Raw genomic sequence first — 15,649 nt, 5'->3', positions numbered from 1 at the left:
ATCATATGTTTAGAATTTTAAAAGAAATGTCGGACTCATGCAGACCACATCAAATAATGAAATTGATTAAACAGCTACTTAAACCACCAAAATGTTGGCTCAAGCCATGATACCAGGTTGTATGTCAAGTTTAAATGAAATACTTTGGAAAGAACAGGCGGGCCGCATTCAAACACTTGGTGGGCCAGATGTGGCCCCCGCGCCGTAGTTTGCCCACCCCTGGGCTAGCAGGTTAGACAAGGCGCTTCTCAAAGCCGCGTCTACATATTCCACACTGCTTGCCTGTTGGAATTCCTGTAACAACCCTTCCTAATAAGAAATCAGGAATGGCGGCAAACACTTTTCCACACCACTGTGCAAGATATTAACTTCAATTTTAAGGCTGGATTGCTTCTGAAGCCAAACAAACGTCTGCACAGCACACAACTATGGTGCATTATATGGTATATTTTGATTTTAAAAAATTGACATAATTGTATGTATATATATATATATATATATATATATATATATATATATATATATATATATATATATATATATATATATATATATATATATATATATATATATATATATATATATATATATATACAGTGAAGAAAATAAGTATTTGAACACCCTGCTATTTTGCTATTTCTCCCACTTAGAAATCATGGAGGGGTCTGAAATTTTCATCGGAGGTGCATGTCCACTGTGAGAGAGATAAACTAAAAAGAAAAATCCAGAAATCACAATGCATGATTTTTTAACAATTTATTTGTGTGATACAGCTGCAAATAAGTATTTGAACACCTGTGTATCATCTAGAATTCTGACCCTGAAAGACCTGTTAGTCTGCCCATTAGAAGTCCACCTGCACTCCATGTATCATCCTGAATCAGATGCACCTGTTTGAGGTCGTTAGCTGCATAAAGACACCTGTCCACCCCATACAATCAGTAAGACTTTAACTTGTAACATGGCGAAGACCAAAGAGCTGTCCAAAGACACCAGAGACAAAATTGTACACCTCCACAAGGCTGGAAAGGGCTACGGAGCAATTACCAAGCAGCTTGGTGAAAAAAGGTCCACTGTTGGAGCTATCATTAGAAAATGGAAGAAGCTAAACATGACGGTCAATCTCAATCGGAGTGGAGCCCCATGCAAGATATCACCTCGTGGGGTCTCAATGATTCTAAGAAAGGTGAGGAATCAGCCCAGAACTACACGACAGGACTTGGTCAATGACCTGAAAAGAGCTGGGACCACCGTTTCCAAGGTTACTGTAGGTAATACACTAAGACGTCATGATGTGAAATCATGCATGGCACGAAAGGTTCCCCTGCTTAAACCAGCACATGTCAAGGCCCGTCTTAAGTTTGCATATGACCATTTGGATGATACAGAGGAGTCATGGGAGAAAGTTTTATGGTCAGATGAGACCAAAATAGAACTTTTTGGTCATAATTCCAATAAGCGTGTTTGGAGGAAGAAGAATGAAGAGTACAATCCGAAGAACACCATCCCTACTGTGAAGCATGGGGGTGGTAGCATCATGCTTTGGGGGTGTTTTTCTGCACATGGGACAGGACGAGTGCACTGCATTAAAGAGAGGATGACTGGGGCCGTGTATTGTGAGATTTTGGGGAACAACCTCCTTCCCTCTGTCAGAGCATTGAAGATGGGTCGTGGCTGGGTCTTCCAACACGACAACGACCCGAAGCACACAGCCAGGAAAACCAAGGAGTGGCTCCGTAAGAAGCATATCAAGGTTCTAGCATGGCCCAGCCAGTCTCCAGACCTGAACCCAATCGAAAATCTTTGGAGGGAGCTCAAACTCCGTGTTTCTCAGCGACAGCCCAGAAACCTGACTGATCTAGAGAAGATCTGTGTGGAGGAGTGGGCCAAGATCCCTCCTGCAGTGTGTGCAAACCTGGTGAAAAACTACAGGAAACGTTTGACCTCTGTAATAGCAAACAAAGGCTACTGTACCAAATACGTATTAACATTCATTTTCTCAGGTGTTCAAATACTTATTTGCAGCTGTATCACACAAATAAATTGTTAAAAAATCATGCATTGTGATTTCTGGATTTTTCTTTTTAGTTTATCTCTCTCACAGTGGACATGCACCTACGATGAAAATTTCAGACCCCTCCATGATTTCTAAGTGGGAGAAATAGCAAAATAGCAGGGTGTTCAAATACTTATTTTCTTCACTGTATATATATATATATATATATATATATATATATATATATATATATATATATATATATATATATATATATATATATATATATATATATATATATATATACATATATGTAAAAATTGTGGAATTTTTCTAACAGTGGTGCATTTATACTGTATATTATATGTGAGCAAATACAACAAATTAGCACAATCCACTGTCATTCTAATTGATATAACGCCCTCTGTCAAACTGTCAATGACTATAAAAGAATCCTGCTTCATTGTGACTTTTTCTACGGTTGGAGTAACAGAAATGCAATGCAATTCATGAAAAACAATTTTATAACAGTTATTAAAAGCCATTGCAATACAAATGACCTTACCTGGGTGACACGCTCTGATTTGTCCATCCTTGGAGGTGAAGGTGATCGTCCTTCCAGCAGGCGTCAGTGTAATTGGATTCCCCCTAGTAGTAAGTGTGACCAAGTGACCCGTATTAAACAAAGCGCACCGCCGCCGAGTGACAAAATGTTCCCATAAAGTTAACATATGTGCTCGCAAACGTTCAATTCTCATGTTTATTTAGCATTTTTGTTAGCGAGAGAGCAGCCGCCATGGATAAACATGCTATATTCATATACATAGTATGATAAGCCATGAAAAATACTGTATTCATGGAGGCTATGAGTACTACAGTACACTATATTATTTGTTGTTTTATACACCGTTTGTGTCAAGGTGTTGAAATCAAACGTCCTGTCTTACATGACTGTAAAGGGAAAGCGTGAGAGTACTGTTGTTGTGGCTAAGACGGGTCTGATGTAACGCTGATATTTCAGGAAACTGGGTCTGTCCTAATGGGATCAACCTGGTGTGGACTTAAAAGTTATTTGAAGTACATCGGAACATGAATGTTGACAACATTGGTGAACCCAACCCACTTTCTATCGGTCAGGTACACGTACACATGACCGTAAGTCTGCAGTACACACTCCAACTGACAATGGGCAAAGAAATACATATATATTATATATGTGCATATATTTGGAAAATCTGTAGATTGTTAAGCAAGTTATTATTTGTGGGAAAACCTGCCATTTTGTTCTTATAATCTCCATAATTAGGTTGTTGAATAGTAGTTACCCCATCTCAAACATGTAACTGTACCACACAGATCTCGAAATAGACACTAATACACACCAACATACATGCAAAACACTATTTAATGCAAGGTTAGCCCATATTCACATTCCCTCAACAGGAAACTACCCAGCATGCCTTGTGGGTTAAATAAATGATTAGAAAATAGTATTGTTTTTAGGGCTGTCAAAAATAAATTATGTATTATTATTATAGTATTATTATTATTTATTATAGTCAATTATTTATTACTTTAATTATGTAAACATTTTACATGCAAAACTGTGGTGAGACAAGCCAGGTTGTTTGGTTTAGAGACTGAAGAAAAGACAGGAAGCAGAACTGGAGGTATCAGAGATGAGGATGCTGAGGTTCTCAATGGGAGTGACCAGGATGGATAGGATCACAAACAAGTAATCAGAGGGACATTACATGTTAGAGGCCTTGGATATAAGGTCAGCGAGGCCAGACTGAGATGGTTGGGACACGTTCCAGTCCAGGGTGTACCCCACCTCTTGCCCAAAGACAGCATACTCGTGACCCTAGTGAAGATAAGCGGCATAGAAAATGAATGAATCAATGAATGAACTGAAAATCAATTGATAACTGTGCTGGTTAGCTCATGTATTCAAGATGATACTGTTTTACAACAAAGTCGTTTATACAATTTTTGCTTAAAAATATTATTGATATTTTGAAAATATGTAAGTAAGACATCAGGTGATTGAATATCTTGTGATCAGTATCACTTAAAACAGCAAAGTCCCCTTTATTCAGGATTTCAACTATGCTTTTTGGCTAGTCTCTTATACGCGGAAGCAGGGTCATCCCTGACCACCTTCCAACAGGAGTCAGCAAGGATTGATGGACTCCACTTTCCTGATATATATTCTCCATAGCTGCAATGTCCTGGTCGATGTCCTTATCTGCCCTGTACTTTCCAAGAAACTCAGATGCAAAAGTCCATTTCTGCTACCATTCACAAAATTTCTCCACATGGATGCATTTTGTCCACTTCCAAAAGAAAGATTTCTGCAAATACAAACAAAACTGTCAAGAATCGGCGTGAGCCGATCAGGAACCCAGAATACAAAGACAACTTCCTGACAATAAATGAAGGGGGTCCACAGTAAGGAAAAGTACAAAAAACAGAAAAATAGCAAAAACTAGATCACAAAAACTCGGTGATACTGACAGGCACAAAGCACAGGAACAAAATCCACTGCTGACCGAATATCGAGCAGGAAGTAACGAGTAGCTGATATAGCAAAAAACATAGCGGAATAATCTAGACAGCAGGGATACAGTCATACACGTGGCCGAGCAGATCGGAGGGCGTGCAGCATGGGGTAGCTTGAGGGACAATCTGGCAACGAATAAGTCTGGCTGCCACGCTTAAATGGCCATGAGGTTAATTGGCAGCGGTGCACTACAACAACAGTACACCCTGGACTGGTGGCCAGCCAATCACAGGGCACATATAGACAAACAACCATTCACACTCACATTCATACCTATGGACAATTTGGAGTCGCCAATTAACCTAGCATGTTTTTGGAATGTGGGAGGAAACCGGAGTACCCGGAGAAAACCCACACATGCACAGGGAGAACATGCAAACGCCACACAGAGATGCCCGAGTGGGGAATCAAACCCTGCGCGCTAACCACTCGGTCCCTGTGCAGCCTGGACATTGTACATTATATACCAAATGAAAGATTAGACTCTTGTTTTTCATCAGAAATAAAACTTAGTGGGCTGCACAGCGGTTGAGTGGTTCGCACGCAGACCTCACAGCTAGGAGACCAGGGTTCAATTCCACCCTCGGCCATCTCTGTGTGGAGTTTGCATGTTCTCCCCGTGCATGCGTGGGTTTTCTCCGGGTACTCCGGTTTCCTCCCACATTCCAAAAACATGCTAGGTTAATTGGCGACTCCAAATTGTCCATAGGTATGAATGTGAGTGTGAATGGTTGTTTGTCTATATGTGCCCTGTGATTGGCTGGCGACCAGTCTAGGGTGTACCCCGCCTCTCGCCCCGAAGACAGCTGGGATAGGCTCCAGCACCCCCCGCGACCCTCGTGAGGATAAGCGGTAGAAAATGAATGAATGAATGGAAAAAAACGTAGTTTCTACCTTTTTCCATTCTTTAGTAATCAGAAAGAGAACTTAGGTACATTTCAGATAATGAGAAAAAAGGCTTTTTGTGGAATTTCTAACATAATTTCCACTTTGACCCAAGGTTAGCCATACGTATATACGTATTTAGCCAAAATGTCTAAACTACTAGTCCACCACATAAATAGCACAAAAATGATTGTTTAAAAGTGGCCTTTGCATCCCCTGTCCAACAGAATGTAAACAGAGTAGAGGCCCGTTAATTTAATCCCAACATGTTATGTCATTCTCCATGAACCTGCTGGAAGTTTCATGCTGAAGTCGGAATCTAATGTAGCATGTCCCTGTCATCTTGTATCATCCCCATACTGTAGACTTAATGTTGATGATGATACAACAGGGTTTTCCTTCTGTATTTGTATTTAGTACATACTCCTGATTGCAGAAACGAACATAAACCAGGCACACCCTCATGTTTTTTTACAGTTTTATCAGTGGAGTCTTGCTAATGCATTGGAGTTGCATTTGTGCTCGTCTCAACATGTTGTGTAGCGTTTTACTACTCTGTTGTTGACATGAAGAGGAGCGTACATAAGAGCAGAGCTTTATCTTGCCATGACGCCGCAAGGTGGACACCTTAACTCTCCCAAGGGGATTTGGTAGGATTGCATGTGGAGCGAAGGATTAGGGTTTTAGTGCATGCAGTGGGTCTGTGGGTCAGTGTGTCAGTGTATCAGTGAGTCAGTAGGCTTTTATTCATTTTCTTCTTCCCACTGCAGGTCAGTTATCTGCTTTCCATTAGTGGAGCCAAATGCCATTAGCTCCCCAGGTGAAAAGGAGTACTCGCCTGTTTACGGTGACCCGGGAGTGTGTCCTTATGATGCATGCCTCCACCTCAAAGGGTGACACATGTGTAGATGGACTCATCAGTCATTTCTTACACCACATTTCCTCTCTGCCTTTTCAGTTTTAATGTTTAGTTGACACACCAAGCAGTGCTCATTCATGCTTTTGGCAATGCCGAAACTTGTCATCAATTCATTTTATTATTCATCCACCAACACCAGTCAGGTAGACTGCTAACATGTTTAGACCAAGTGGAAAGTCTAGACTGAACACAACATACGGTAGTCTAATGGCATCCGTTACTGTATCAGTAATTGCACCTTCTCCAAAGCTCATAATGCTCAGCTTTGATGGAAACCATCAGTGACAATGTTTAGTTATTCATTCATTCATTCATTTTCTACCACTTATCCTCACAAGGGTCGCGGGGGTGCTGGAGCCTATCCCAGCTGTCTTTGGGCGAGAGGCGGGGTACACCCTGGACGCCAATTCATTCATTCATTCATTCATTCATTCATTTTCTACCGCTTTTCCTCACGAGGGTTGCGGGGGTGCTGGAGCCTATCCCAGTTGTCTTTGGGCGAGAAGTGGGGCACACCCTGGACTGGTCGCCAGCCAATCACAGGGCACATATAGACAAACAACCATTCACACTCACATTCATACCTATGGACAATTTGGAGTCACCAATTAACCTAGCATGTTTTTGGAATGTGGGAGGAAACCGGAGTACCCGGAGAAAACCCATGCAAACATGCAAACTCCACACAGAGATGGCCGAGGGTGGAATTGAACCCTGGTCTCCTAGCTGTGAGGTCTGCGCGCTAACCACTAGACTGCCATGCTGCCCGGACGCCAATTCACAACTGCCAATTAACCTAGCATGGAATGTGGGAGGAAACCGGAGTACCCAGAGAAAACCCACGCATGCACGGGGAGAACATGCAAACTCCACACAAAAATGGCCAAGGGTGGAATTGAACCCAGGTCTCCTAGCTACGAGGTCTGCGCGCTAACCACTCAACCATCATGCAGCCCTCCAGGGAACTCATTTCAGCCAATTGTATCCGTGATACGTGGGAGGGGCTACCAGGTGAGCACCTGGTGGTTGGGGATTCACCCATGGGGCCCGGGTGGGTTCAACCCAAAACAGCTACACGGAATCCACAGCATGTCTGGGCAGTGGTCTAGGATGGGCACCTTGGTGACCTGGTCTTCAGTGGCCAAATCTGGGAATACGAGGGTAAATCGTGAGTGTGAATGGTTGTTTGTCTATATGTGCCCTGTGATTGGCTGGCGACCAGTCCAGGGTGTACCCTGCCTCTCTCCCGAAGACAGCTGGGATAGGCTCCAGCACCCCTGCGACTCTTGTGAGGAAAAAGCGGTAGAAAATGAATGAATAAAATTGTCCCTTTAATGCACAAATGTGTGTTTCAATAGTATGCAATAGAATATAAACCCTTAGAACTTCATTGTAGCCCATTATGATGGTTTTGGTTTTGGCAGAATATTTGTTTGACCTATTGATTTGGAAAGTTGCACATTTTCATCCATATCCCAATCTGACATTGAAATCTTCTGATTAGTTGTTTGTGCGGGATATTGAACCTGCAAGGCAAAGCGCACGTGTCGCCCGCTGATGTTTCTGTGGTCATTTACTGTATCAGAGGACAGGAGGTGAAATGAACTCATCCTTGAATCTAATTGAAAGCATGCCACGGGAATGTGACAACTGTTTGCGCATCAAACACAGACAGTCGATAAAGCCACTTCTGATGTTTGTATTAGCAAACATGCCCTTTGACTTATGCTCAAATGTGCTACAATTACAAAATGCTGCAACCCCCGTTGCAAATGATTATTATTATTATTGTGTGTTATTATACACAATAAGTGTAGTGGTAATGGTTTAGTTTCTTTTTAAACAAATTCACATTACAATCACATCGTAATATACTTGTCTGAAAAGGAGTAGGAAGAAGACTGAATGCTACGCTTTCTCCATGTCTCAACAATTAATGATTGTTTGTTCACTTCCTGTGTTCAACATCTTGTATCAGTAAAAGAATCATTGCAATTAAACAATTGGAATATCCCAACACAACCGGTAATATAAGCGGTCACTATGTATTTAACATGGCCATCTACTGAAAAGTTTTTGGAATAAAAATACATAAATTACATAAAAATAATTTTGATGGCAGATCACATGGTGTTATCACATCATAAATGTACTTGTTCTTGTTCCTGATCACAGTATATATATCAAATGCTAAAACACTACAGTGCTTTGTAGTTGAAATAGGTGTATCTCAATGACGTGCATTGTTAGCCAGCTCATATTAACTTGTTTTCTAGCATTAGAATGCACAGAAAAGAGAAATAAATATGTGTTCATGTTTCACATAAGGGTTGTGAATGATGGAAAAAAATGTTTTAAGTGCAGTTCCCCTTTAGATACTATTATTATTATTCGTACTAGTATTTTGTGTCCCTTATTCCAAATTGAACATTAATCACAACTATGCACAAATATACATAAATACACACATTAAAATTTTCTGTGGTTATGTGTTGGAGGCTGGAGTGCTTATCACCTAATTCAAATAGCTTGAGGTGTTTAGGCATGTGAGTCTACCCTTCATTTTCTCGAGAAGCTATTTGTTCAGGTTGTATTGATTTGTCTTCTTCGTTGCAAATTATATTCAATTGTACCTCTTGTCATTGTCAAAGAACTGTTCACTCATTATTTTGGAGCCAGCAGCTGATTTTTCCTTGATATTTTAATAATTGTCTGAGCATTTCTTCTTTTATTTTTCTGTTATCTTACTTTCTTTAATAGTCCCTGACACATTATTGTGTTGTTAAGGGTATAAAAATAACAAAAATGCAGAGTTTCACTGTTTTCTTATTATTTGCTGTAGATGCAATACAAAAGAAAATGAACACAGACACATTCCATTGGCTTATTTTATTTCAAAATAAATTTGTAGTATAATACTATAATTTCAGCATTTAGTGGCAAAACATTACAATAAATCATGTTAAAAAATCAAAAAATATAATCTCATATGAAAATAGACATAATTACAGTATAACATGTTGCTGTACATGTCATTCCACCACCACAAAGCAGTGGATTCCTACAGTATATCGAAAAAAAAAAACCACCCCTTTAACACACAAATAGAACCTGAGAAAATACATGTGAACAAAATAGGAAGCAAATTTTTCTATCGAAGGTCCAGCAGGGTGTTAAAGTGCTTCTGGTAGAACGGCACTTCAACAAGAAGCGCTAATAATAAGATACATAGACAACAACAAAAAAAACCCATAACATCATTGTAATAATAATAATAAACTAAATAAAATGACAATTCAAGTAGCAGCTTTGGAGGCAACACATACATGTGATTAATTGGCTAATAAGATAAAAAGTCAAATAACTGTGTCACTCATGATGGAAATACTGCATCCATAGTGTAAACTTTACAAGGATTAGACCTGATTCCATGTCATTGTTATAGTATGTAAACCAGACAAGTGTGAACACACCCGTGATCTACTGCACGTCTCTAAATCGACTGCGCAATTGGGATGATGTCAAGTCCCCCCCCCCCGTGCAATGATTAACCGATTGCATTCCCGCTGAAAAGCTTCTAATTTTACATCAGCCCAGTAAACTTTAGACTTTGACAAATGAAAAATGGCAACATACAGCCGCTGCATGCCCATTGACCCACCTGACTTCCCAATGAGGCAATCGCCAAATAATGACCTTGGCTTTGCATACCGGCAGAGCACACTGTTGCCCAACTCCAGCTTGTGTAATATGTAAGTAATATGGTGCAGATGCTGATTGGACATATTTCAGGCTGCAGGTACAACACATTTCAACTGTTTCCGGTGTTTTATATGTTGAAGTATAAAAAAATGACATGAAGGAAACAGATCTCTCTGGTTTAGAGCAGGGTTTCCCAATGTTCTTTAGCTTGAAATTCAAATTAAACATTTGTTTTGTTTAAACGTATGCTGTAATTATCACAACAAGCAGCCTTTGCTTTAATAAATCCATCCATCCATTCATCTTCTGCTTATCTACTACTTATCTTATCTTATCTTCTGCTACTTTGTCCAGCTCCTTCTGGCAGATCCCAAGGCGTTCCAAAGGCCAATTGAGAGACATAGTCTCTCCAACGTGACCTGGGTGTTCGCTGAGGCCTCCTACCAGTCAGATGGGCCCTGAACACGTCCCCAGGGAGGAGGATCTGGGGGGCGTGAGTCTGCACTGCACTGTATATCAGGTTCCATCTTTGAACAAGATCCCAAGGTACTTAAGCTTCTCCATTTGGGACAGGATCTCATTCTGATAAAAGATCACCCCATATCAATTGACGATCACTTTTCAACATTTGTATTCGAAAATAAGAGAAATTTCTCTGAAAAATGAGGGAAAGTGAGGAAAAATTGAATTTTCAACAGTACCTCTCCATACACGCCTTTAGGGGACTGAACATGGCCGCCATCAAGCAAAACGTTTTTTCAGAGGCAACGTCGGGACTTAGTCATCAGCCATTTGTCTAATGATTCTAAAACTTTGAGGGTATCTATATTACATACAGTCCAAAGCATTTTCACCACAAGCCATAGGTGGTACCACAAATGTACGTGTAAATTTAGAATCTAGGTCCGTAAACTCATGGAAGCATTTATTCATTCATTCATTTTCTACCGCTTTTCCTCACGGGGGGTGCTGGAGCCTATCCCAGCTATCTTCGGGCGAGAGGCGGGCTACACCCTGGACTGGTCGCCAGCCAATCACAGGGCAAATATAGACAAACAACCATTCACACTCACATTCATACCTATGGACAATTTGGAGTCGCCAATTAACCTAGCATGTTTTTGGAATGTGGGAGGAAACTGGAGCATACCAACTCAAAAAGATGAGTCATCTGAAATTTACACACGAAAACTCACCAACCATACGTACAGGAAAGCACAATTGTAGAAATGATCCAGCTTGGATTATTTGGCTCTTCTGAGTTGAACATGGTACGAGCCAAACATAGTACGTCTTATGTGCATCCACAGGACTCCACTATCATATCAGGGACATCTGTTTTGACGATGCTGTGCTGGGAGTTGAAGTACACCATAGAAAGAGGCTGACGCTCGGTGGGGACACAACAAGACGATGCCGCCGTGTTGATGCCGTTGACTTTCAGCTGGCTCAGGACGGTGGCGTGGAAGGAGGAGGCGATGCCGGGTGACCCAGACAGATGTTGGGGGCACTGCCCCATGCAGTAGTTCATGTGGTAGCCCTCCGGCGCAATGATCCAGTCATGCCATTGTATGTCCTTAAATTTGATATAGAAGTCTCGCTTGCAGCACACGGTGATGTCATCGCCGCACCTCAAAGAACGTTTCCTCAGTAAGTGTTTGGCAGTGTCGTCACGGAGGCGCACCTGCGCTACCAGAAAGGGCTGGAATGGCGTGTCAGTAGAGTTTTCCAACGAGCAAAGATTCCTCCCTTCCTCCTCGCAGATCACCTCCAGGCGGAGCTGCTTCTGGCCTCCATCCAGGAAGGCCTGCAGGGTGCGACTGATGGGGAAGGTGTGCCAGTTGCTCTCCTGGACCTCCAGCATCTTCTCGATCACCAAGGTGCGGTTTGAGTCAGCAGTCAGGAAGACGCGAGCCGGGACTTGGAAAGGGTGCTTGGAGGAACGGACATAGATCCAAAGAGATGACTGCAGCACTTGGACACTCTGGCCGGGTTCTTGCAGGAACTGGAAGGTAAGACGGAGGTGGGCCTTGTCCGTATGCTCTTTGTCATCTGCAGGTCAAACACAGCTTTAATACAACCATGTTCCATTTGTCTATGATGCTTTCTCATTATCTGAACATCTGTTGGTCTGGTACCATATACAGTAAACCTCGGATATATCGGACTCGGATATATCGGAAATTCGCTCACAACGGACAGATAAAAAAGAACCGATTTTTCTGTAATGCATTTCCAATAAAAATTCATTGCGTATATCGGATTTTTTATAACAGATTTCGCCTATTTCGGACAAAATCTCCAGTCCCGTTCCAATGCATTTCCATTAAATTTCCCTCGCATATATCGGATGGCCGCATCGTGGCGCTCCGATTCGCCGAATCGTGACAGGCCGCTATACAACGTCATTTGCAGCGTTTGCAGCGTTGCCTGCGCGTCCAGGTACATTGGAAACATAGTCAAGGAAGTGCCTTTTTATAACGGATAAAATCCGATTTACGCATATACCGGATATAAATCCGATATATGTATATGTAAAACGGACATTTTCCGGTATACGCATATAACGGATTTCGCTTATATCGGACAAAACCAGTGGGAACAATTGAATCCGATATATCCGAGATTTACTGTAGTTGTCTTTCCATCTGTTGGTTACCCTGAATTTGATGCTAGCTACCTGTCTGTCCGTGCATCCATCAAACCATCCGTCTGTCTGACCTTACAGTGCTCTGCCTGTCCATCTGTGTATGATACCATCTCGCCTTCAATCTGATCCATCTATCCATCCATCTCGGACTCCTTCTCCCCGTCTGTCCATTCGCCCAACATACCCTCAGGTTCATTTGTCCATCTGTCTATGATGGCTTGTTCTTGTCTATTTACGATACCTTCAACCTGCCAACCTTGAACAAATGTTATGCCAAAGATGCTCGTGCTATGACGCTATACCATAATTAAGCCTTGAGCTCTTAGAGTCCGGGTTGCCGCAGCTCAAGATTATGATTTTTTTGTTGGTGTGCATTTCACGCCTGGCAACTTTGCATAGGTCAGTGAAGCTTACACTGGTGCTTTGACACAGGTTTCAAGAAACTTAACTCTAACTCAAATTTGAGGAAATTCACCAAAATGTATATTTAAGGGTAAAAACACATGCCAAGTAAGAAAAATGCATACGTCCGCAAGAGAACATTCATCAGATCAAAAAAGTTGCGTTCACACTGTACTGAAATAATAAATAGGTGCATCCAGACGGGAACGGATACTTACATATTCTTTAAAATGATGTAATACATAAGGCACACCTACGGTACATGTGGCTCCGTGAAGAGATACGCAGACAGAACCATGTGACACGCCATACTATAGAAGACGAATGAACACATGTGCATAAGTGCGTTATCTTCCACTTTCCTATTTCTATATGCCAGCGATGCTTACTGAGTAAATGTTTTATCACTCCTAAGAACATAAACAGTACACACTACAACCCGAGCATCCGTTTATAGACATCTGAAAACGGCAAACAAACGCCAATAATTAAAAAGTATATTTTTAACACACGGCTGGCTTCTCTGGACCTTAAGTCCAATACTGTATATGCCTCACACACTAATTTAACACATTTCAAGTAGATTTATTACAAAATCTTGTCCAGTATAAGTTTTACTTTCGCTTTGAGTAATCTACTATGGTGCGTTCGAGGACAGATGAAAAAGTGTGACATCTCAATACTTGGCGAAAAAACATAGACATACAATTGAGTGCAGAAATCTGCAACTATATGAGGTTGCAGATATCTATTGTATTCTTTTGTATTCTTATATATGTTATAGTCTGTTATAGTGGGTGAGATATACTATTATGATCCTACACTTTAACCTAATTTTTTCCTCCACCCCAAACTTCAAGGCAATCAAAGCAGACGGAAAAGAAGGCTATATGATTCATCATCTTGTATCATGATCATTTACCACACTTACTTATATCGGCAAAGCTGACTATTTCATAGCCTTGCTGTCTGGATGGCACACTGTTGTTCATTTCCAGGGTACCATCTTGCCTGACTCGCCCTGAGTGCAGTTTGCGCAGCGCAGTGAGCAGCGCCACCCGCGGCACCGTCGGAGACATCCTGGGTCTCTCCTTCAGGTGCAGCTTGTCCAAAATTTGCTGCTTGGCCATCTCAACCATCAGCTTCTCCTCTGCATCCTTCCCCAGGGAAGAACGAGGGCCGCAGGACGCGCAGCCTGGTGGGCTCCCTCTCACCCAGAGAACCTCCAGGAGCAACAAAAACAGAAATGAAGAGGACTGTGCCATCTCAGTTGAATAAAAGAAGTCTTTGCGTCTCTGCGGAGTTTGGCTCACTTCGGGAAAGTTCTGCAGTGATGTTGCCAGCGTCCTGCTGGTGAAGATATCTGGTGGGGTAATCCACCAAAAGTGGTGACACGTTGGAGGGACGCACCAATGAGCGCACCGTGTGTGTGGAATGAACTTTACTGGCAACGCATCTGCAGACACGCACACTCGCATGGCGGGTGACTTGACTCACTCACAATGACCCAAAAAACATGGGTAAGGGCGGACAAATACATGGGACACACGAAGGTCCTATATGGGGATTGGAACCATCACTTCATGTCCATCAGAGTTGGATTTGGGTGTCCTTTCACCCAGTTACAACATGCTGGACAAGTTCAAGTGTTCAAGTGCGCGTCCATGCACCAAACACGTCATGTAGGGGAACTACAACCACCTTTCTACAGATTCACTCATTAATAAATGAATGCACTCACCCATATTAAAGTATATTATGTGTAATATACCTCATGAAAACATGGATGCATAAGACAAATGTGCTTGGCATACGTTATTTTTGCATGAATATTATGGTATAATAAGGGTTAACCCTAATTAAGACTGCGGTAGGCGACTGCCGACGTGTGGACATTTTATGCAACTGCAGCAACCCTTTATTTGATCAGTGGGCCCATTTAATAATGGATTTGCATGTTTGCATTAATATGACTGTACAATAATATAGAGAAAATACACAATAAGACCAAATACAAATGATAGGTCATCACTATAATAAACGGCTATCCGACCTTTTTCCACTGACTCCCATAAACTGAAAAATGAAATGATATTTTGTAAAGCAACGTTCATTCATTCATTCATTTTCTACCACTTTTTCCTCACAAGGGTCGCGGGGGTGCTGGAGCCTATCCCAGCTGTCTTGGGGCGAGAGGCGGGGTACACCCTGGACTGGTCGTCAGCCAATCACAGGGCACATATAGACAAACAACCATTCACACTCACATTCATACCTATGGACAATTTGGAGTCGCCAATTAACCTAGCATGTTTTTGGAATGTGGGAGGAAACCGGAGTACCCGGAGAAAACCCACGCATGCACGGGGAGAACATGCAAACTCCACACAGAGATGGCCAAGGGTGGAATTGAACCCTGGTCTCCTCACTGTGAGGTCTGCGCGCTAACCACTTGCCTGCCGTGCCGCCGCTGAGAAGTTATATTGGATTCAATTCTATTTATTTATATGGTGCCAAATCATCTCATGATAC

General features: G+C 41.8%; 1 protein-coding gene and 1 long non-coding RNA gene across 2 annotated transcripts; one reads left to right on the top strand and one right to left on the bottom strand.

Moving 5' to 3' along the window:
- Window positions 1-9,307: 9,307 nt before the first annotated feature.
- LOC131106141 (inhibin beta B chain) lies at window positions 9,308-14,470 on the bottom strand. Its single transcript, XM_058054944.1, has 2 exons — window positions 14,049-14,470; window positions 9,308-12,117 (listed from the first exon to the last, which is right to left on the bottom strand). The coding sequence occupies exons 1-2, from the start codon at window positions 14,380-14,382 to the stop codon at window positions 11,360-11,362; spliced, it is 1,092 nt and encodes a 363-aa protein (XP_057910927.1). The 5' UTR covers window positions 14,383-14,470; the 3' UTR covers window positions 9,308-11,359.
- LOC131106142 (uncharacterized) lies at window positions 10,407-15,372 on the top strand. The gene is made up of 5 exons (XR_009120054.1): window positions 10,407-10,611; window positions 11,376-11,715; window positions 11,829-12,077; window positions 12,794-14,214; window positions 14,284-15,372. It is a non-coding gene; the product is annotated as an uncharacterized LOC131106142 (long non-coding RNA).
- Window positions 15,373-15,649: the final 277 nt, after the last annotated feature.

This window comes from Doryrhamphus excisus, chromosome 18 (assembly GCF_030265055.1).
Source record: "Doryrhamphus excisus isolate RoL2022-K1 chromosome 18, RoL_Dexc_1.0, whole genome shotgun sequence".
NCBI lineage: Eukaryota > Metazoa > Chordata > Actinopteri > Syngnathiformes > Syngnathidae > Doryrhamphus > Doryrhamphus excisus.
The sequence above is the reverse complement of the archived record's forward strand: the minus strand, read 5'-3'. Positions and strand labels throughout refer to the sequence as shown.